Here is a 23,733-nt window from a genome sequence, read left to right as displayed (position 1 = left end):
TTCTACTTATTTCAATTGAAAATCTGTTTGAAACAAGTGAAAACTGTCTAAAAACAAGTTAATTTTTAGGTGATGAGTGTTATTTTAAGTGGAAATAGATTAGTTTTGACTAAAATTGAGACATTTTGACAAGATTTGACAAATATTCTTGGAAAGATTTTGAGTTTTTGCAGTGTAATTAGGGTAATTAGCTCAGGGTATCAGAGAGAGTGCGAGAGAGTGAGTTTATCAAAGGCTGAGATAAATAATGAAACGTATAAAAGCTTTTTCTTTCTCCCACAGAGTGTCGGATGCTCACATTCAGGTCGAGTTAACACAACAACAACAACAGCTCAGAGTTTGTTGTTTATGAGCAGATTCAGTTTTAACGACTGTTGTTTTCACTTCCTCCTCAATCCGTCATCGTTTATCTCCTGATGTCTCATTTATTTCTATCTGCAAATAAACGACGCAAAGTGTCTGAAAGTTTTAACATCTTTTGCTGACGATGAACACTGTATTGATTTGATATGCATTAAAAGCATCAGGGCCTTTGGATGACACACACACACACACACACACACACTGGAAGAGACAGTACCGCCAATTCACTGGTGGGATTTTCCACCGCCGACCTCATCAATCACTCTCCTCTCCATTTTCATCACTCGTAATCAATCAGATCAACTCTCTGTCACACACACACACACACACACATAAACACAGATTGTGTGTGTGTGTGTGTGTGTGCACGTGCAGTTGGCAGACTGTGCAAAAAGGCAAATGCAGTAATCGGGTTAAACCTCTCAGTAGTAAACCCCCCCCTTCCACCACACCACACTACCTCCCCTCCCTAAACCCCTTCAGCAGCGTTTGCTTAATCCAATCGCCTTCCAGTAAACACCCTCACAACGCACTGGGTTGCCCCGGTAACCCAGTGTCCCAGCAGCTGCCTGACTGACTAGTAGTACACAACAGATCTTTTACAGCCTCATCACGGCGAGATCGGAACCACACCGCGGCCAGGCTCGACTCGACCCGGCCGGCGCGGAGCGAGTTAACAGCTCTCGGCGGCTGGCAGCAGGAAAACGTTGGCTGGAGTTCAAACCTTATCTGTGAAGTGAAGCTAAATGGCAAAGAAAACAAGGAGGTCTGAGAGGGGAGAGCTGTAAACGGTGCAGGCCTGATACCACAAAGGGAGGGAGGGGGGGGGGGGGGGGGGGGGGCAAGGGGATAAACTCTATTTCCTCTTAGTGGTTTCTTTACTAATTTTCGGATTCAGTGCCAGTGAGAAAACATCTTAAAGGGATAGTTCAACATTTTGGTAAATTGGCCCATTGCTATAATCCCTATAGTCATAGTAGTACTGTAGGTTTGTTACCTTTAAAGGGATAGTAGCATTTTTTTAAAGTGGGGTTGTATGATCTTCAAATAGCCCCTAAGTACTTTAATTGCAGTAGAAGACTCTCTACACTCCTCCCGTTATCAACGCCAGCCCATAGCCCTGCCCAGAGATTTACAACATACAGTGTTGTGAACAGACCCAAAGAAACAGCTTATTTTCACGGCCTAAAAGAGGTTTTACCTGGAAAAAAAATACACAGTTCCATTGTTCACTATAATATAATTTTTTCCAGCCCTTCAAAGTGCAGGAAAAACACAGTTTTTATTTGGACCTAACCAACTGCTGATCGGTGGGCGCTAACCCTGGGCGGAGGGATACGTGAGTTGGTTAGGTCCTACTATCCCTTTAACTGTCAGTGCAAGCTATTTCTAGAGTGGCGGAGCAGAGCGGCGAGCTGCTCAGAGCTACGCTACGAAGGCTAATGGGATTTCTTGGTTTCACTCATCAAATACACAATCCAACAACTCCACAACGCTCTGGTGGACAAGTTGTGACCTGCACATTCACCACGCTATGAGATAATAATAATGGAACGTTACCAGACAGCGTTGTTTTAGAGGTAAATTCATGCAAAACCACTGATGCACGTTGCCTTCAGGGACAGTTTTTCAGCAAGCAGTCTCTGAATTTACCTCTAAAACAACTCCCTTTGGCCAATTTGCCAAAATGTTGAGCTGTCCCTTTAAATTAAATCAAATCCAACAACACACTGGTGTCAAAGTAAAAGTGTCTGTTTTTCAAACGCCATAAAATACTAATATTAGATTTTTTCATCCGTATCAACCACCGTGTGTCGTGTTCAGGAGGACGCAGGACACGCCCCACGTGGTTGAAAATGATCAGCTCTTGTGGCGCAGTGTGTGTGTGTGTGTGCATCTGTGTGTGTTTGCATCTGTGTGTGTGTGTGACGTTACACACATGTATGACTGACTGTATGAGACATTAAGAGAATATACTGCAGTCGTCGGGCCTGGCTGTATGACTCACACTGAGCCGACATGCGAGGGCCGTGCCATTACAGTCACACTGACATACAGCTGCATAGGGGACGGACACGCACACACACACACATATAGATAATGTAGATGGAGCTGATGGGAGACCACATCCCGCTACATTTGCCCTCCCATCATGCTTTGCAGTGTGACTGATGAGTGATGAGGTGGTGAGGGTTGCAGCACTTCTCCTCTGCACCATATGTTTCTGCCGTCAGGAAGAAGGAGGAGGAGGAGGAGCAGGTTGGAGGTGCAAAGGAAAGCAGATCTGATGATACTACATTTTAAATCTGTTCGATGTTCAGTGTTCAGCCGCTGGTGAAAAAAAAAAACCTCCACCCACAATTTAAGAGATAAAACAATCACAACAACAATCACCAAACAGTCGCATCATTTACAGCGTTAGAGAAGTCAAACACAACTTCTGATTTCACTAAGCTGACACATACACACACACACAACAGTACGCCACAGTCAAATGTTAAAGGTGCACTTCCTTGAAACGCTCTGAAACCCACAGACCTGAAAAACCAATATTTCCTCTTTATGTAGTTTTAGCTCGGATCATATCAACTGACATCATTGTGACCACTCTGCTCAGGTTGAAATGCAAAAACTAAAACAATTAGTCGTTCCATACAGTATAAAGGTAGATGTTTGTATTAAAGCTCCATACAGTATAAAGGTAGATGTTTGTGTTAAAGCTCCATACAGTATAAAGGTAGATGTCCATGTGTAGTGCGATTATAAAGCAGCTCTAGGTTCTATATTAATACAGTGAAAGTATCAGAGCCTCAGTCCACAGAGAAATGCACACAGCCTGTATTCAGAAACTGAGCCTTAAAACCAGCCGTCAGGACTTCCTGTCACTTTGTGATGTCACAACAGAGCAGTCACCAAGCCCCGCCCACCACAAACCACCATCCAGCAACTTGCAGGATTTGGTTTCTCTGAGTGTTTCATTCTGCAATCTGCTCTATTGTTTATTGGATCACCCAGAAAACTAGTCAATGAGAAGCCAATCAGAAGAGAGATTCAGAGCCTCCTCCTCTCTTCTGATTGGCTGACACCGACCTGTTGTTACTAGAGCTCCAGAGGGAAGCTGAGAGGGGAGATGTAAAACTACACTGAGATGGTTTTTGGAGAATGAAAATACAGGAACTTTAACAAGGTATCGAGGCCAAAAAAAGGGACATGAGTGTATTCTTGTTTGGCGTGTATCACAGTCGGCCATGGAGGCTGCCAGCTGATCTTTCATTTCTGAGAGCCTCGGTCCTCTTGGCACAAACATTGATCAGTAACTGATTCCAGTAACTGATGAAAACACCTCACTGATGCTTTGAGAGTCTAAATGCAGCGGCGTCCCTGAGTTTTCACTTCTCACTTCCTGCAGTTTGCAACACAGCAACGAAACCAGAGCCAAAGCCAAAAAAATAAAAAATAAAAATGAAGCAGACAAACTTACTCATGGCTGGAGACCCCGGGTGGGGGGCAGGGTGAGGCCCAGGCAGGGCAGGGCTTTGGACAGGTGAGGTTGTTCTCCACTGGGTCTTTCCTAGAGGCACTCATGACCTGAGGAAGAGAAGAGATCAAGTCCAAGTTCAAACTGGTTGCTGATTAAAAAACTCCAAAAGTGAGACTTTGCTCTGTTTCTCTGTTATATATTAGCGTATTTAAGCTGAATTTCTGTGTGTTTTCCAACACGTCAACTTGTGTTCAATCAGGACAGAAATTGCTCATTATTTCACAACATTTGACAGTAAAAATGATAAATCAAAATATAATTGACACATAAATTGTTAAAGGAAATGAGTCAATTACACACATGTATTCACATGTCACTGAAATGAACAAATACGGTTTCACATCTACTCATGTACACACACACACACACACACACACACACACATGCACACACATGGATGATTAAGGATGTGGGTCTGCTGCTCATTAACATCTTCACTGGGATAGAAATGGCAGGGCACTGGGTGGCTGAATGAGCGCTGTGTGTGTGTATGTGCATGTGCATGCGTGCACCCATCCATCCGAATCAGCCCGGTCATTGGACTGAATAACAGTAATCTGATGATAGTATGCAGTAATAATGGGTAATTTGATCACTCTGCAGATGCTTGCAGCAGGATGAGGAGGGAGGGAGGGAGAGGTGGGCAGGAAGGAGGAGGAGGAGGAGGAGGGGGTAAATGATGCAGGTGATGTAGAAATTAAGCCCCCCTCCCCACCTCCACCTCCACCCCCATGTTGCAATGAGCTTGACTGCTGCAGATGCTGGAGGATCCAATATCCTCCGGGGCTACGAGGGAAGAAAAAAAAAAAAAAGCAGCACAGGTCAGCAGAACAGCTAGAGAGGCAGAGGGAGGAATGACAAACAAGCAGCAGAGCAGCAAACACTGCTCAGATCCATTCATACTGAGGATGGAGAGAGAGAGAGAGAGGGATGATGTTTCCATCTGACAAGCGTCAACCGGGTTTGTAGAGTTTGTAGAGAAAAACTTCAAAACAAACAACAAAAAGCCTTGAATCAGGTTTAAGATCATCTTCTGTGTAGTAAAACCTCAGCCAACCAGCAGTCCAGAACCCAAACATAAAAAAGAAATGAGAAGAAAAAAATGTCTATTATCTCCTCCTGCTGTTTTATGTCTAAAAGTTTGGCTGGTTACATTTCCAAATCTTGGTTTGAAACTTTTTAAAGTTAAATCTGCTCCTTTTTCTTCACTGAAGAAATCCTAAAATCTGTCAGTAGGCTATGTACATGTGAATTGTTTCCAAAAATAAAAATAGATGCTGGATACAAGAAATCCACACTGAAGTCCACCAGCACATGTGCACATCATCATGTCTGTCTGACTAAGATAAGATGGAATCTGGACTGTGATCGGCTTGGTTTCTGTTTGATGAAACTTTCTCTGCGTCTTCTACATCATTCTGCAGAGTGAAGGTCAAACACTCAAGTGTGAAGGTTTTAAAGACGGACAAAAGAAAACCAACCATCCTCAGTCAGAAGAGTTCAACACTCAAAACTTATTCACGTCTTTATCAGCTCTGTGTGTTGCAGTGACAGCGACGTTGCCAGATCATCACTGGCAAATATATGCAAACTCTCCACTCACAATAAAAGGAAGCTCCCATTAATTTGGCTTTAAGTAGGTTTTTGAAGGGAGAGTTTTCAGTATTGTTGTGAGTCCTGGCTGCAGCGAAAACACAAAATCTCTCATATGAAATATGGTTTTAATATTGGCAGATAAACTGTGTGTCCATGCAAAACAGCAAGAAATGTGTTTTTAATCGGCCCCAAGTGGTTCCAACAACAACAGACTGTTTGTAGGAACCATTTCCCACATGAATTTTCTATTTTTCCTCCTTTTCTAGCCCCCCCACACCCCTAATACAACAATAAAAATGCAGTCTGGTGCAGGACTAAAATCCAAGAATCTGAATAACCAACTCCCTGAAACTCAGCAGCAGCTACTGCTGTGCATGTCGGACAGGAAGTGAAATCTCAGAGGGTTTGAGGCGGACAGACAGTCTTAGCTCTGAGGCTGTGACCTGGGATTAGATCCACCATATGTCCACCTCTGCCCTGAGGCCGAGACATCGGCCAGTTACCATGACGCCGCCGATCAAACCCCAGCACCTTCAAGCGAGGTGGTCGGGGTGAAATCCTGGGGTCACATGAGCTCGACAAGTTGTGTGCGTGGTGGTAAATAGAGATGATGTGTGAGACACAGTGTGTTTGATTTACAGATTCACATATTAATGATGATGATGATGAAGCAGCAGGATGCAGAGCGATAGCAAACAGAGAAACATCTGCACAGGTCGCCTCCAGGCTTCACTGCAGCTGTAACAGTTGTTCAGTGTTGGATGTTTGGACTCTTCATTAGTGTGAATGCTGAAAGCATACATACTGTCTCACATACTGTCTCTGTCTGTAGCCTAGTGGTTAGCTTGCTGAGTTGAAGACCTGAAGGTTGCTGGTTCAAATCCTGCCTCAACAACAATTATAGTGAATTATTTTCCCAGTCGTCCTCTGTTGACTTCTGATAACTTGCTTCATGTTGAAACTGCTGCTCTCAGCCTGAAATTCACAGAAATTTTCATTGTAGGTCATTCAAGCTTGACTCTCAAGCTTTCTTGGTGTTGACACAGTGTGTTTCCAACAGGTGCAGCTTTGGGCTCGTTAACTTCAGAGTGAGACAGAGTGCAGTTCATCAACAGACAACAGTCTCTACAACTGTGTGTACACTGTGGCCTAGAGGCAGAGTGAAAGTCTATTGACCATAAGGTTGTGGGTTCAATTCCTACCTCGGTCAAACATTTGTATGGTGATCACTGCTTGCACTATTTGCTAATTCTGCAACAGCGTTCAGCTGCTTTCAGCAGTCACACGCATTTCCATCAGGAAATGCTACTTTATCTAGTTTGTCCTCTTGTTGATAATTAGGCAGCTCCTCATTCTCCACAGAAAACTTCATGAATAAAAAACTGTATTTATTTAAAGCAGAAGTAAGTGGTCCGGTCGTTTTCGCTAATGCTGCGTTCCAGGCAGGCTTTTGAAATCGTAAATTACAGCTTCAAGTCACAACTTATGACTTTGTAGCGTTCCAGGCAACCCACTCGTGTTTTTCCGACCTGTTTTACCGGTGAAAGTCACTATAACGGCCACTTGTAACTTCCGACCGGTGAACTCGTACCAGATCGAACTGGTACCACTTCACGGTCAGAAAAATACGAGTTTCCTTGAACGCACCATAACAGTCCTCGTCCCTACGTCGCCACATTCATGGCGTTCCTTGGCTGCACACACAGCCCTGCATGCCGTTCTCTCTCCTCATTGGATAAAAACTGTAGGATACGATAAATGTTTTCTCCTCGGCTCAGAGCAGAGCAGAGGGACTGACAGACCCGTGTTTCAGTCCAAACACTCTATGTAAGTGATTGCTGTCGGAAGATATAACTATTTAAGACTTATATTAACACAAATATATCACTTGACTTGTAACTAGTTCCAGGGAGAAAGGAGGCTCTTTACCCGGTGTCCCAGCTCTCGTCTCTGCGCCACCGAAACCTAACGCGCCCCGTAACCCGTAATCTCTTGTTTATGACAGATAAGACTACATACACATGGTAAACACATGATAAATGATAAATAACGTTATCCACCGCTCCATGGATTGATTGATTGAACGCACATGGCTGGGAGGAGGGTTAGAGACACGGCGAACTTGCATAGTTCCCCTTTAACTTCGTCCTGCTAAATCTCAATCAGTTCCTTCGAGGATATTGCACTTATAAGGCCCAAACTGAGTCATTCAAAGTCACTGTGACCTTGATCTCTCTACCTATGACCACCAAAATCTCATCACTTCATCCTTGAGCCCTGGTGAGTGCTTGTGCCAAATTTGAAGACGTTTCATTCATGTATTAGTGAGATATCGCGTCCACACGAAAGAGACAGTCAGACAGACAATATGCCTTCAAAGAATCTTAAAAAAAAGGGTTATTTTCCAATATTCATGCTCCATTATAGCCCAAATGTAAAACAGAGAATGACTGTATTTATTAATCATTATCAACAGCCTCAGTCTGAAACTTCTCCACTTCAAAAAGCTCTGTCTGCCGAGCCACAGTGCCTCTGTTGTTGTGGCGTTGTTCGCTCGGCTGGGCGGCAGCTGTGAGCCTGTGTAACTAACTGTTACACCATGTTAAAGAGTAACCACACTCCCTCAGTCTGGTTAGACCTCTCTGAAGTGGATTAAACTGACCACTGATGTGAAACCAGCCCAGAGTGTGTGTGTGTGTGTCAGACAGCTGAGTATCAGAGCAGCGGCAGCAGCAGATTGGTCCGACATGATCTGTATCGGCCGCCGTGAGCCGGTATTGGCCAAACACCCCGGTGTTTGTTGGACATGAGGTTAGTTACATTTGATGCAGGGTCAGGAGCCAGTATGATTCTCTATCTCATACACACACACACACACACATATATATATACACACACAGAGGCCAGAGGGCAGCTCAGCATCTGGTGGTGTGTTGTGTTGTGTTATGTTGTGTGTTGCTCCTCTGAAGCCGGGCATTAAAACAGAGAGCGGAGGACTGAGCCAGCCGGGGATCAGCGGCCAATAAAGACGGGTAGCACCAGCAGCTCGGTGCCAAGGCCTGGACGGCAGTGAGGGAATGTAGCAACCCTGTGTGTGTGTGTGTGTGTGTGTGTGTGTGTGTGTGTGTGTGTGTGTGTGTGTGTGTGTGTGTGTGTGTGGACCACATCTGGTATGTGGGTGGGCCGCCTGCCTGGTGAAGTCAGTTATATGCTGCTGCACCGTGCTGCTGAAATTCCTATCGTACCTCAGTCAACCTGCGAATCCAAAGGAATCTGCAGCTTTGTGACCTTTTAAAGGAACAGGTCGACATTTTAAATCTTACATATTTGCTTTTCTTGCACAATTCTACAGGAGGACTCTTATCAATCTACTCAACAAGAAAGTGAAGAAATGTAATGTTGTGAGAAAGTGTCCAACGACACCTTTAAAACTGTTTAAACACCAAAATATTTCTTGCTATAATGCCGAATTGTTTGTCTGATAATTTATTCAAACACAAAATTTCAAGCATCGGTTGTAAAAATATCTGTGTAGATTATAGCTGCAGGATTAATCGCAATGTAATAATTTCAAACATGCAATAGGGCTAACTGCAATACGCAAATCACAGAAGCTGCATTTTTCTATTATTAAAAGGTAAAGCTGTCACAATATTGTTGAGCATTGTCAGCAACATAAGTGTTGTGTTGCTACAAATCAATTCCTCAAGACGTAAAGGGACATGTTTGTGTTTGTTTGGTGGAAAAAGACCCAAAGAAATTCAAAGACCAAAACAAAATATTCACATTTTTGCATAGCGTGCAGCATGAATAAATCAATTGGTTATAAAACGAGAAGTTTATTGTAGGCTGCAACACAACTGATGATGTTTATTGTGAGTATATTTGTAGTTGTGTTTTTTCGTCCATGTGTAAAAATGAATTCAAAATGAAGCTGAATGGAGTTGGTTTGAAATGAATTGTGGCTGGGACTGTGAGTTACTGTGAGTGTGAAAGCCTGAATACACACGACACTCTCCAGAGAGAGGACGTCCACAAACAGCTGCGGACACCACGGACACGTAGTCGCTCTTTTTTGGGTCAGGAGGAGTAAAACTGCAACCACAACAGACACACACACACACACACACACACACATTGTAAAGTATCTGTGTTGCTATGATACAGAAAGTCAGTTGGACAATTTGGAGTTTGGGGAGCCACTGAACACTGTGCAGCCTGGCAAATAAACACACACACACACACTCGCACATAAATACAGACACATACACACACACAGGCTCATTCAATTGTTCCTGGAGAGGCCGAGCAGACGCTGTAGCGGAGATAGAGCGCCAACAGAAGAAGGAGATGAACTAATTTGTGGTTGTTGACCCTGACGACTGCAGAGCTTTTTTCCATTTCCTGTCTGTCACGGAGCCACACGTCCAACTCCACACTGAGGAATCACTCACAGATTTTCACGCCCCATATTTGGGCACAGATTAGTGTGTGTATGTCTAATAATGCTTCATTTCAGGGCATTTACAGCACAGAAAATGTTGCCTGAACGACTTCTAATGACTTGAATTTGCATTTTAAGGGGATAATCATACAATAAAATGTCCAACAACACTAGTTTTCACTGTTGAAGTGTGTGTATCTGCTGCTTTTCTGCTGTTAAACCATTTTAAATGAATATATTTTTCTCTTTCTGAGACTAAATACAAAGTATAAAGCTAAATATATGAATAAAAACAGCTGCTTTTATCAGCCCCAGCCACCTGAAACTTAGTAACGGTCTAAATATTGCATTACAAAAACAATACGGAGGGGAAAATCCAGTACAAGAACAAAAAGCAGAGCCCAAAATGTGCCTCACATTCACCGTCAGGTTCTTGAAAATGCCACAGAGTGCAGCCAGCGACTATGTCTAAAAGTCAGCAGGGGGTTTTGTGTAAAAAGGTCAAACTCTGACAATGGTGTGATGGCAGCTGGGTGGTCCGAACACTTATCAGACCTTTAACCTAAAAAAAAAAAAAAGCTGCAGCAACAAGCCTCTGGTCTGTGAGCGAGACACTTAAAAAAAAAAAAAAGAGGGAAAAAGCCTGACAGCTGTGCAGGTGATGCTCTCTGTGACGTCTGATCCCTCTGACAGAACAGATAAACCTGAGCAGGCCTGAGTAAAAAAAAAAAAAGAAGCAAAACAAAAACACAAAAGCAGTATTCTACTTACTCGCCTTTCCCAGGAATGCGGCTCCTATCTGCTTTCCTCCTCTATTTAGCATCTGAGCTGGGAAAAGGGCTGGTCCCAGAAAAGCAACTCAGCAGCAGTTGACACAATGGCTCCAAATAAAAGCTGATAAAGCGGTTAGTCTGACCCTGACACATCCTGACATGCTGCTCACTTCATCGCAGCCTGACGCCCGGCGAGAACTCAGACTTTAACCACATATTTATGACGGCTACAGTGATAAACAAGAGGAAGAAATGTATATGTTTTCAGATTAAGCTTATATAGCTGCTGGTTTGGTTTGTATGTGGTTGCTTTTTGCTTGATACTGATGGTATCAAGTTTACTGGATCTAACAACACTCCATCCTGTCCTGCAGTGTACAGGACTACAACTACAAGGTCTGGGTCTGGAAGCTAAACGCAGTCACAGGAGTGCAATATCACTACAAACGCCTTGTGTTTTCAAACTGTAAAGCTCCTGACTGCCTTAAGCCGCATTATCCTGAAGCGGGATAGGAAGGATTGAAAGACACACCACTGTCAAGCTTGGAATATTAACCGATACGATTTCCTACCACAGCTTTTTCAAAATAAAACATCTAGTGTCAATTTGTATTGTGTTTTCTAATGACTGGAATGTAGTTAAGTTGCTTTATGATGGTGAAACAGTGCTTTAAATATTGTCACATATAAACATTTGTGTGTAATGTATTTTCAACCAGAAAAATACTGAACCTATCAGGGTGCATGCACATTTCAGCATGTATAAGTCTATTGCATGTACTTATATTTATGTTTACAGTGTGTATGGTTATTATAAATGCGTACAATGCACACTATTTACTTATATAATGTTATATATAGTTATTAGGAACAGTGCTTTTGACTCTATAGAAGCGACACGTTCAACGCTTTTATTTTGAAGGCGAGTCGTCTTGCATCCGCTTTAAATGTAGTTCTTTACATCTTTACGCACCTTGCGAAAAAGGTAAATCTATCCCGTCTGTCCCGAGGCAGGAAACAGCCCGCGGTGTTCAACTTTATTAAACACACGCAGTAAAACAAACCCGTAATCACACGCCTTTTGTTTATCTCCAACATATGTTCTTGTTTTTCTAAATTGTAAAACAACTGAGCTCCTCTGTTCATTTAAACGCTACAGACGCAGCAGGAGCAGCAGCAGTAGCAGCTCATCAAAGTGATTGACGGGCCGCCGCAGCCAATCAGGAGCCTCGGAACTCACGGTTACAGCCGACGGGAGGCTGTGATTGGTCCTCCGGCCGCATTGATTCGGTTGCAGGAGGCTGCCCGAGGGGGTTTCGGCCGCGTCAATGTAGCAACAATCCGCCTAAATATGACCGGAACTAGAGTGTTTTGACATTCAAAATAAAACAAGAATTTGCTAAAGCCACTTTGATGCAACTAAAAAGGCCAAAACGTCAGCATGTTCCACACAGGGGTATGTTTTTGTTTGCTTTGATGCTGTTTCTGATCGTACATATTATTAAAACTAACGCAGTTTAATACAGATAAATCCTCCCTTCATAAAGATTGCAATGTCCAGTTTCACTTAAATTGTTCTAGACTACAACAATATGATCAGTTCAGCAGGACAGTAGGCTACAATTTTGCAGCATCACCACAAAGCTCTCTAAAATAGATTAAATGAAACCTAAATTATAACCAACCCAAAGAATTTGTATTGGAGGGAATTAACTGTAAGCTAATGCCTAATACACAGACAACTGGAAAGTCAGGTTTAGCATTTAACAAAGTGCATATTTGAGGATCAACTGATCTTAGCTTAGCTTATAGCTACAAATATGTCAATACACTGCAAGCTTTATAGAAACAATAGGAAAAACTGACTGGACAATCATCCGAAATCCCTCTGATGCTGTTACAGCTAGTGGTAAACAACGACTCTTATTTTGTAGGATGATACCGGAAGTCTCATTGTTCTCACTCTGTTAGCTCAACAGCGGTGGGTTTGGCTAGGTAGGCCTCAGTGAATACAAATAAGCACAAAGTTTACAATAATAAAAACACCATGTACCGTGTTCTTCAAATGTAAAAACAACCTGAATTATTTCACTCGGGCGCCCAAACAAAGTCCAAAATAAAGCTCCGGCGGCAGGTTTTAATTTCACTTTGGCAAAAGAAAAGAAAGAAAAAAAAAGAAAAGCTACAGTAACGGAGGCGTCCGTCATTCAAGCAGCACTGCACCGCACCGCACCGCCGCGGTATCGCTACCGTTTCCCCCACTGACAGATGCATTTCTCGGGACAAGTTCCCCCCTCGTTTCTCCTCTGCAGGCTCACCTTGCTCTCAACTCGACGCGGTCCTTCCTCCTTCACATCGCTGCTGCTGCGGGTAGTTCCCCGGCCGGAGCGGAGAGGAAAATGTCCATGGTCCCCCCCGTACCAGGAAGTCCAGAGCACTTCTCAAACTCTGTGTGTGTGTGGTGGGAAGCCGCGCAGGCAAGGCAGGCAGGATCCCAGCCAGGTAGCAATGCAATGCGCCGCCCGCCGGGCTGGTCTGATCTGATCTCACCGGCTGGATGCTGCTGCTGCTGCTGCAGCTCAGTCCAGCCTGCGACATTCATTTCCCCACATACATACACACACTCACACACTCATACACACACACTCTGAGCGACCCACTGTGTTTTTTACTAGGGCTGTTAACAATCTGTGGTCAATAAAAGATAAATATCATCCCAATGCAAACCACATTTTATGATGGCAGTTAGAGTTAAAACAACAATAAACACTTAGAAAGAGGATTTCCCAACTTCACACTGACTTTTGTTTACACTTTATTTCTCTTTAATTCGGCTTTTTTCTATTATTTATTTATTTTTACAGCTTAATGCTTTTATATCTCCAAAAAAGAAAAAGAAAAACATGAAAGAAAACAGTCTTGTTGCACATTTGAATGTGCAGTTAATAATGCAAAACATGAGTCAGGCTTTAGTCCAATCAGTTTGCTACTAGTTGTAACAGAATCATGCATGCAAATGAAAATGTATGTGGATATACTGTATATTATTAGTGGATATATTCACTAATATTCAATTAAATAAACAATCAAATACATTTAAAAATCAATACAATAACAACCATCAAGTTCTAAAGCAATAAGATGACATCACATATTTTGTGTAAATTCTAAATACTCACATTATTCATAAAAAATGAACACAAATAACCTAAGAAGGAACCTCAAAGCTGCAAATATAGACACAACAACGATTTGGTAAAAGTAATAAAAACTGGAATCCTGAGACTGAGGAATCTCTTATTAGTGTGGTTTACATAACAACATAAAATCCCAGATTATATAGAGACGATATTGTAGATGGAAACCTGATAATAGTGAGTCCTGTAGAGCTGCTCGCTGACATCTAAATCAATACATTAGGTGATGTAAATATTGAGCTGCATTTCTAATACATCTCCTGTCCAGTGGCATAAACAGACAACATGATCCGTCCATCTGTCGGCGAGTGTGCTGCATGCTGCTGACCTCTGGTAAATCTGATTCTGTAAGTTCACACTGACCTCTATAGGCACAAACGTGAATGTATGAGTTGCTGCATGGGCTTTGACTGCAGGAGAAACAGTGGGAGGAAAAAGAGAAGGAAAGATGGAGGGAGGGCCGAGAGATTTCTGTTCACAGGCTGTTGACAACCTGCAGTTTTTGTGCAGATTTGGACATGGATGAAAAGTAGAGTTGGACTTTTGTTGGTTTTAACATTGTCAGTAGCCTACTTAGTTTTAGTTTTGTAGAGTTAAAGAAAGTTGGATGGGAAAAGAAAAAAGTGGTGAAACACTCCCAGCAGGGCTCCTGATGACAGATTTCTGTTCTTCGATGCAGCTCTATCCTCCAGATTTAGAGAAACTTCGACATGAATGACGAGGACTGAAAAGAAAAAGGAAGAGCAGGACGATCACAATCAGGCTTTTTTACTTTTAGGAGTTTGTTTAAAAAGATAAAACAGTGACAGATTCATAATCTAATTTTAGCTCGCGGCTGCCTGCAGGTGTCTTGCTTTTAAATTTTTGTTTTACAAAAGTCTTTCAAAAAACTGTAATTAATTTAAGTTGGGTATGAAAGAAAAGGAAAGACAATAAAACTGTGACTATCGCAGGCTGGTGGTGGCAGATTTCTGTGTAAAAAGGGATTTTAAATTGTGTTTTTTTCAACCTGGAGTTTTTGTGTTAATGGGAAATAAAGGAAAGGAAAGGTGGGGTGCTTAGGACAGCACTGTCATGTGCAGATAATCTCTTTAAAAAGGTCTTTTAAAGTCTTAAAGTTGACTTTCACACCTGTCAGGGGAAGGGGAAGGAGTGGTGGAGCAACAGGTCCCAGCTGTGGATTACATGTGACTTAGACATAATGGGAAAGGAGAGGGAGGATGATGACGACACGGCTGCAGATTTGTGCTTCCAAAAAAAAGTTTTGTGAAAGTTTGAAGTTGTGACTTCACTTCTCTTTTATCTGCTGTATCCACGCAGCTTATACAGGAGGGGGAGGGGTGGCGTGAAAGTTGGTGACAATGGTGATGGGACAGATTTCTGTTTAACAAGGTCTTTAAAACGTCTTAAATGTGTCTCAGTCTGAACATCCCTGTAGATTCCCTGGCTGTCCTCCCCGGCACAAAGCTGCAGATCGAGCGCCGTGTTGAATGTGCTCAGTGTAGCGCGGCTTAGTTCAGCCGAGCTCAGTCTGCTGTTGTGTTTCACTTCTGTTACGGCAGGCAGCGAGGCCCGGGAGGAGCCTTAAACACACACCCAGAGTGTATAATGAGGGCTGGGTATAGGGCTGCACTATTTGCTTTAGAGAGTATACTGTTTATAGAGAGGAACTGAACCCCCCTGGCAGACCACGTTACTGACTGCAGAGCACTGACTGTATGGAGACTGGATCTACACCTGAAGCCTGTGAATGCAGCACATGGCCAATATGGTGATGCTAACCAGGACCATGTTTGCATACAGCCTGTCCAGCTCTGGTTCTGTGTTTCCTTCATCATGATCCCAAAAAGCTGATTTTGGAAATTTAAAGGTCCCATAATATGCTGTTTTTCAACTATTTCACATGGGTCTAATCTCAAAAAAGTGTAACAATCAATTCAGGGAATGAACAGGTGTTAGAAAGGCCACGGGAACACATAGGACCGCTACAAAACCAGTAGAAAGTGGATTTTGCATAATATGGGCCCTTTAAAGAGGAGCTATGCAGGATTTGTAGCCTAACTATGCTACATTTTTACGTTAGCCTAATTATCAACATCTTCAGATTCTGATAAATGACATGTGACTTGTTACAGGGAGAATGGAGGCTCGGCTGAAAACCAACCTTGCAAGATCAGAGCCTCGGACCCGGTGCCCCAGCTCATGCTCCCAGCCCCGTAACCTCTTGTTTAAGATGGATATGACTACACATCGTAACACTAGGCTGTATGATAAATAACGTTATCCACTCCATTGATTGCTTTCTCGCCGGCTTTGTTGAAAACAAATGCACATGGTGGAAAAGAGACAGGACTTGCATAATAACCCACACAAGGTTACTGGAGTGCAATCCTCAACTCCGCCAGAGGGTGGCGCATACTTCCCTGGGAATTTTCTAGAAGCTTTTACTTTTCCCTTCTTCCGGTGGAGACGTTGCCAGAAAGCATCAAGGACTGGTATGGAAATATCCTCTAAGGGATAGAAATTCATAAAATCTCGTACCATCTATTGAAATATTGTCTGTCCATTAGGTTGTTTTTTTTTACAGTCTATGGTTGAAAGCAGTGAGAGAGAGAGTTGAGAGAGGTACTTCCGGTAAGGATGCTAATGCTAACCAGAGTGTTATGCTAACCGTGCTAGCTCCATTATGCCGTGAAATATTGTTCTTTTAAAACCAATTGGAGTTGTGACCCTGATAACTCCGATCGACACGGATTCAGATTTGTTGGAAGTGTTTATAAAAGATTGCTAAAGGCGCTAGACGCGAGCTAATCGTGTTAGCGGCGAGCTAATCGCTAGCATTTAAATGTGAATCTGTTTGGATTTTAGCTCTGCTGCTAGCTCAGCTAGTCATCACTGTAGCAGGTCTTTGATAGCATTTACACCGCTAAAAGTGCCTTTATACTCTGTTTTGTTGACTTAGAAGTCATTTGATTGAGGGAGTACCTATATCCTCTTGTTTATCATTATGTAAAATAAGGGTGTTTTAGTTCATTTAATTGCCAATATAGCCTACATGTTTGATATGGATATGAGAAACAGAAGTTCCTCTTAAAGGTGTACGGAAATGGCCGTTTGTCCTGTTTGTCGCGCCGAGTTGTCACGAGCTGCAACACGAGTTTACCCGAGTAAGGAAAACGAATTTGATTGGTCGTTATCGAGCGGGCGGGATATTAAAAGCTTGGGGCGAGCCCGAGCTCCGTATGTGTGTGTGTGTCTCAGACGTTTGAATGACGGATTACGGATCCAATATCAGTGGCTGGTGAATCGTGTACAGGCTGACGTATAATCCGTGCGCCTGCATTATCCAATGCGAAAAAAAAAATACACACTTTCATCCCGGATTTACTCAAAAATAGAATTTTGCACAAAGTTTGGCCTACATCGTCTGAAAGATGAGTTATCACATTAATTTTATGATCCAGAGTGGGCTCAAATTCAGTTTTCTTTTCTGTACACCTTTAACTGTTAAAAGAATGAATAGTATATTGAAATGTTTGATTTAAAATGCTATTAAGATGCATAAATAGATTTAAAAGATTAAAAATATAAATATTCATAGTCAGCCCTGTTATGTCACAGCCCGACAAGGTGTTCACTGATCAGGAATTAATCGATGACGTCTAAAGGCTGGTTTATACCTCCGGATACGGATTAATTTCGTCCGTCCGTATCAAACGTTGTCTCCGTAACTGGCCTACATACCTCCGTCCGGTTTAACCGTTTTTATGGACGTAACGCAACTTATCCTCTAGGCGGCAGTGTGTGTCTAATTACAGCATCGTTGACACGGCAAATGTTGCCATGTCAACGAACGCTGTCATTACTGGCACCAACATTAAATGTATGTACCCTCTCACCAAGTCACATATCTTCTCCAAATTCTGCACCGTTTTTAAATGTTAAATGTTTACTCTCGTCTTCTCCTCCTTCTTTGAATTTCCGGCAACTACTCTCTTCTTCGCCGATTTTTGTAATGGAGTGACTTTTCTCTGCTTCTGACTCAATACCGCCACCCCGGTTACTGGTGGTAGTGCTCCGTTTCATCCGGAGCACTCCGGACTCGTAAGCTCAGAGGCAACGGATCCACTGACGGATGAAATGACCTCCGGATACGGACGAAAGTGTCCGTATCCGTTTTTACTGTAGGGTATACATGGGCCTTAAGTCGTCCGACGCGAAGCGTTCACAACAGACACACAACCCTTAACCCACTTTAGTAAAGTTTTTGGCTACTAAAATGCCCAAACTAACCCCCCTAAAACAATGCAGCGTACATAGCCTGAATGTTTGAAGGACCCTGGAGGAAAATCAGTGAATGTGAGTTGCCTAAAATAATTCCATTTTAACGATTACTGTCTTTTTAGATTATGTTTATTCTTTTATTTTTTCCCATGTTGCTGCACTGCTTGTTTTCTATTGTGTTTTTAATGGCTGCTGTGAGGGTTCCCGTAAAAAGGGAGGAATAAAAGTAAAGTGAAGCACAGGAGCTTATAGGATTCATGCGAGTCCACCCAGCTATAGGTATTTACGAGAAGAAATAATGTTGTTTCAGCCCTAAAACACCATCAGATACGCTATAAGAAGTAGAGAAATAAAAGGAACAAACAGACTCTGAAAAGGCTGATAAATTGAGTTAAGTTTGCTTTAGCAACATCTGAGGTTTCCTACGTCTGAGTATCGACTTTCCCTCCCCCCCTCAACAATGTCAGACTCAATCCAAGTCAGGGATTGATTTATTCATTTGCTGCATGTTGTGCTCAGTTATTGGACACGTCTGTCAGCTGTCAGGGACCCAGAAGGTAAATCTGAGGAAGAGTCAACAGTGGAATCCGATGCTGGTTTGAACAGGTGTGTGGTCTGATCAGTCAGTCCAGGGTTTGGAGACCGGTTGCAGGAAGCAGCAGCTAAGTCAGGTGCTTTATGGTCCTGTGCAGACCCGTACCACTTACCTTGTTAGTGCCCGGCGTTACGGCCTATTTGTTATCCTAATGTGTCATGTGACCATGTTGAGGGGGCAATGAGTAGGGACGGGATCCTGGCTTCGCTCTGCTGCTGCGAGTGTTGATTTCACGGTCTATTAAGCCGGTGATTGTGGTGCCGCTGTCTGCAACAAATTCTACATCCGTTCCACCTACGAGTGCTCAACACACAACCGCACAACCGTGGCGACACTTAGACACAAACACACACACACACAAACAGGAACGTGGTGGTGATAAGTTGGTTAGCCGGGGAGGACAGACACATCATTACCTGCTGGGTATTACTGAAGTGGAGAGAAGATCTTAAACAACGGGTCAAACATCTGTACCTCTATTTAACAGCTGATTTAAGAGGATTTAAGCAGCAGCGTGCCGAGGCGGATTATCTGATGCTGATAGAGCTATAGATACTGGGTTGTGTATCATTGTCGGTTCAAGGTTCAATTCTGGTACAATTTCAGCTCCTTTTTTAAAAAACCTTCATGTTTTTCCACAAAGAGAAGCACTGCATGTGCACCTTTTCACACCAGTTTGGTCACATTCACCATCAAATTCAATGAAGATGCAAACCCACTATTATGAAAGAATGTAGTAAAACCAGTGCTTGACTGCAGCTGCTGCTCTGCTAAAAGCTTGGTACAGTGGTAAAGGGACAGTGTGTTAACAGCTATTGAAGAGCTGCTGTATCTAATACACCTTTTTCATATGAAACAAGGAGCTGTCAGGGCATGAAAGGAAAGAAAGTTTTAGAAACAGCTGCAGAGCCTCAGTGCAGCTGCTGCTGTTGGTTTAACATCGGAGGTTTTAATGCTTATCACCTCTTTTTCCAGTGGTGTGCACGTCCGCATCCACAGGTAGCGGCTGAAACTGTCGTGGTACCTAGGAATAAAATGTCATTCATGAAGTACAACTGCACCAACACACACACACAAACACACACATTTCTCTGGCAGAGATCAAAGCTCTGAAGACTGATTTGATATCCGGCACATACCTGTACATCGATGAGGAATAACAGGCCTAATGAAGGGCACGCTACACTGTGCTAATCTCATCAAAGAGCTCGCTATTTAAACACACACACACACATACACACACAGTTGCATTATCCTCAGATGGAAAACACTGGTTTTCACACATCAACTGGTTTTAATGAGCTGGACACTTCCACAAGATGGCAGCAGCGCCTCAGCTAACGTTGGCCCCCCGTCTCCATTCAGAAGCCCCTTTTTAGTGACTTGTGTTTTATATATTGCTCTGGTTATTCCATGTTACCGCTAACAAGCTTAAGCATTGCATAAGCAGAACAATCCGGTGAATATTTTGTCGAACAAAAGGCGAATGAGTCACTTCATTTCTTCAAAGGGATGCGTGAGAAATGGTGCGAAAATGTGAGAAAAAAAGACAGAAAAGGAAGAAGAAGAAGGAAAAAAAAAACTCTACCCGGCCGTCCTTTGATCAACACTATAATTTAATTACCTGCCTTCCAAGGAGAGCCTTTATTTTGAATTTCAGTCTCAGTCGTTTCATTTATTTCTTCTGCGGCGCAAAAGTAAAAAAAAAAGAAAAAGGGTAGTTTCACTCTTGCTCCTTTTAAGTTGAAATAGGTCTAAATAATAATGTAATCATCTCTAATAAGCGCCACATCAACACAAAGTACAAAACTTAAAGTTAAAATGTTTTTTTTTAATGTCTAAATTGACTTGTATTGCATTTTGGCATCAGAAATATTACATTTAACAACGTTTCAGCATCAAACTTGCATTGAAATACTACACAGCTTTTCAATTTTATCCACAAAAACAAACCCTGACGTGCAGCTTTTAAAATCACACAGTCTGAATGATTAATTTACGAGGCTGTTACGCAACCAGGACCTGAATAATAATACTGAGGTCACGAAACTCAGGTGTTTGCGTTGGCGAGTGAGCCAGGGGTAGCCCTCGTCTTTTTTCACTCTTATTGTTGCCGTTTAATTGAGGCTGCAGCTTGTACGCCACTAGACCGCGCGCAGAGATTGTAAGAACATACTGAAATCCATTTACTCTCTTGAATGAAGTGTGTCCTTGTGTGAAAAGCAGACATGAAAGATTAAAAAAAAAAAAAAAAAAAAAACATGCCAAGGACATGAACTCTGATGCAGTCGTTGTTGATGTTGTTGTTGTTACCAGTTCCTCCTCCCTACAAACTGTAGCCTACCATCCTGAAAAAAATTAAATAGTAGAAATTGTAGTGTATTATCCACCTGAACATTTTTGCTTTAATATCTTGAATTATCTTATGTTTTCCATGGTGTTTTCTTAGCCTAAAAGTTAAGGGATATGTCAGAGGTAATTCGCCATTTGGATAGGAACTTCATTTGTGATAAGAAACAGTTTATAATAAAATGGAATAAATATTAATAAATGTAGATCATACAAGAGAAAAGGCACACGCATACATTTACAGCATATGTTTAGATTAGGTGTTTAGTAGTAGTGTGGAATCTACCCATCTCTATGTTTAAGTTAGCTTGGTCAAGAGGTTAAATGTCAGAAGGCATACTGTAGGTTAGATTCTGTTTTTAGATCCTGTCTTTGTCTGACCATCTTGGACAGACATATCCTTATATTGGAAAAAGGTGGAGTTTTAGAAAACGTATATAAGGTTTGGGGTTTAGGTTTAAGAGGGAGAGATCTCATATTGGCACCAGAGATGCTCCAGGATTCGACATTTTTGTACACTGTTCTTTTTCTTGTAATAAAACTCTTTTTGAATGCAAGAAAAGACGTGTCAGCGGTGATCCCTTCTTTTCATCAACACATCAATATACCAGAAAATTCTAACGCGTGCAGCTAAAACCCTCCCGTGACCTCTGACCTCTCCTCTAAGGTAACTCCATCATCATCAGGGATGATCTGGTGGAGCAGCGGCCTGTGCTGGCGGTTAATCTCCATTAGCTCAAATCAAACAGCTCTCTTCCTCTCATCCTCCCTCTGCTTCTCTGTGGCGTCGCAACAACCCCATCTACTTCCTGACAGGAAGGAAAGTTTTCCACGTGTGTGTCCTTCGAGAGTGTGGTGGTGAAGGCGTCGTGCGTGCGTGTGTGTGTGTGTGCATTCGCGGCACCTGCAGCGTCTCTTGTGAAGATGGAGAATAATAGACTAGCTGTGTGGTTTGGTGCTTTTAAAAAACCATATAGCCCCGCTGATCGGCTGCATAATGCATTCATGCAATTCCACGGCAAAAACATGACCTGAATTAGTTCCAGCGCTCTCGCCGTACACTCCACGAAAAAACATCACCCATTGTTCCGATATTTCATTGAGCTCGACGACTCTATTTTCATCTGCAAACAATGCCTCTGTGTTTGGTCTATTGATCCGGTATCACCGCCGCTGTCTACTCACTATAAATAGTCTCGCACTGATTGTGGGATTTATTCATGTGTTATTCATTTCATGCAGCTGAGAGGCTTTATGATGGGTGTTTTCAAGCTTCTTCATGTAGAAGAAATGTTTGCAGAAAAGAAAAGAACAATGCTGTGGTTTGTGTGTGTGTATGTCAAGGTTACCTGGACATATTTAACCACACTACTATGCAGTTATTCAAAAGTAAAATGATTTGGGTTTCTTACTGCGTTCTGTCACACGTGGTGGCTCAAATCTTCTCTTAAAAAAGCTGGATGCTAATGTTGTATGGCCCAAATGTTGTAGGAAAAGGCTTTTCAGTTCAGAGAAGGATAACAGAATAAAAAAAAAAGATGAATCCTTGACATCACCTGAGCTCTAAAATGGTCTGAATGAAAGAGCGTGAGTGCTGCCAGTGGCAAAGTAAACCTTCAGACATCTACACTTGTAATAAAATCTATTTATTTAGGATATTGTGTGGTCCTTACCTTGAATTTCGAAGCATCCTTGGCAACAGCTGATGTAGTGATCATCAGACAACTCATCTTTTCCGCAGCAGGCCCACCTCATCTTTTAAGGCCATGAACATGTGTGTGTGTGTGTTGTGTGTGTACAACCTGCATTTAAACTTAACTTTACAAATACACATCGGCACGTAGCCTGACACCTTCCCTTCACGGCTGCTTTCACATTTTAAAAGTGATTCTACAAGCAGGAATAAAAAACCCACAGAGCAAAAAACAAAACAAAGAAGAAGGAAAAACTAAAAATGAAATAAAGAGGGGGGAAAAAAATCTTAAACTGAAGATATTTTCTTGAGTTATAGGCCACATGCTGACAATAACAGAGGTATATTGTATGCCTTTTCCTGAACCTCGCAATCAATATTTAATAACAGACTTGGTGGACTGGTGCAGTGATGAAAGGAAAAGCTGCCATAATGTGCCTGAGAGCACATAATGTACAGCCGAGTGGATATTTGTAGCAAGAAGTTATAAATATTTTTTTTTAAATTAGGGCATTGCAGATTGCAGCTTTAAAAAGAAATCTGCATATTATCTGGTTTATTATGACTATTTTTCAAAAAGCAGCCTGTATTGTTTCTCTGTGGTAACCTTCAATTCTTGTGTGTATATAAAAAAAATAAAACAAAATTTCTGAACATTTCAAACCCTCCTGGATATCTGTGAATGAAAAGTGAAAACTTTGACCTTTGACTTCTCTTTCCTCTCTCTCTCTCTCTCTCTACTGGGGATGCAGTTGTGACGGTGAGACAGTACGGGAGTGGATCGGACACAGAGAGTGGACATACAGTGGACAGGCCTCGCCCAGGACAGCGGACAGCACAGGTAAGGAGGAGGACGACGAAGGCCGATTGCCTGATGAGGGAAGACTCACGGCGGCCG

At 42.4% G+C, this 23,733-nt stretch overlaps 1 protein-coding gene across 1 annotated transcript in view; it reads right to left on the bottom strand.

The window, feature by feature from the left end:
• The window catches only part of usp6nl (USP6 N-terminal like), an 89,131-nt gene extending 75,963 nt beyond the window's left edge, over positions 1 to 13,168 (bottom strand). The window contains exons 1-2 of the mRNA XM_083999814.1: positions 13,036 to 13,168; positions 3,845 to 3,951 (exon numbers count right to left, since the gene is read on the bottom strand). Coding sequence (XP_083855940.1) covers positions 3,845 to 3,848 — 4 coding nt within the window. The 5' untranslated portion in view covers positions 3,849 to 3,951; positions 13,036 to 13,168. The remainder of the gene's footprint in view (positions 1 to 3,844; positions 3,952 to 13,035) is intronic.
• Between the last annotated feature and the right edge of the window lie 10,565 nt (positions 13,169 to 23,733).

Source organism: Trachurus trachurus, assembly GCF_905171665.1.
Source record: "Trachurus trachurus genome assembly, chromosome: 23".
Lineage (NCBI taxonomy): Eukaryota > Metazoa > Chordata > Actinopteri > Carangiformes > Carangidae > Trachurus > Trachurus trachurus.
Note: the sequence above shows the minus strand (reverse complement) of the source record. Positions and strands in the feature narration are given on the sequence as shown.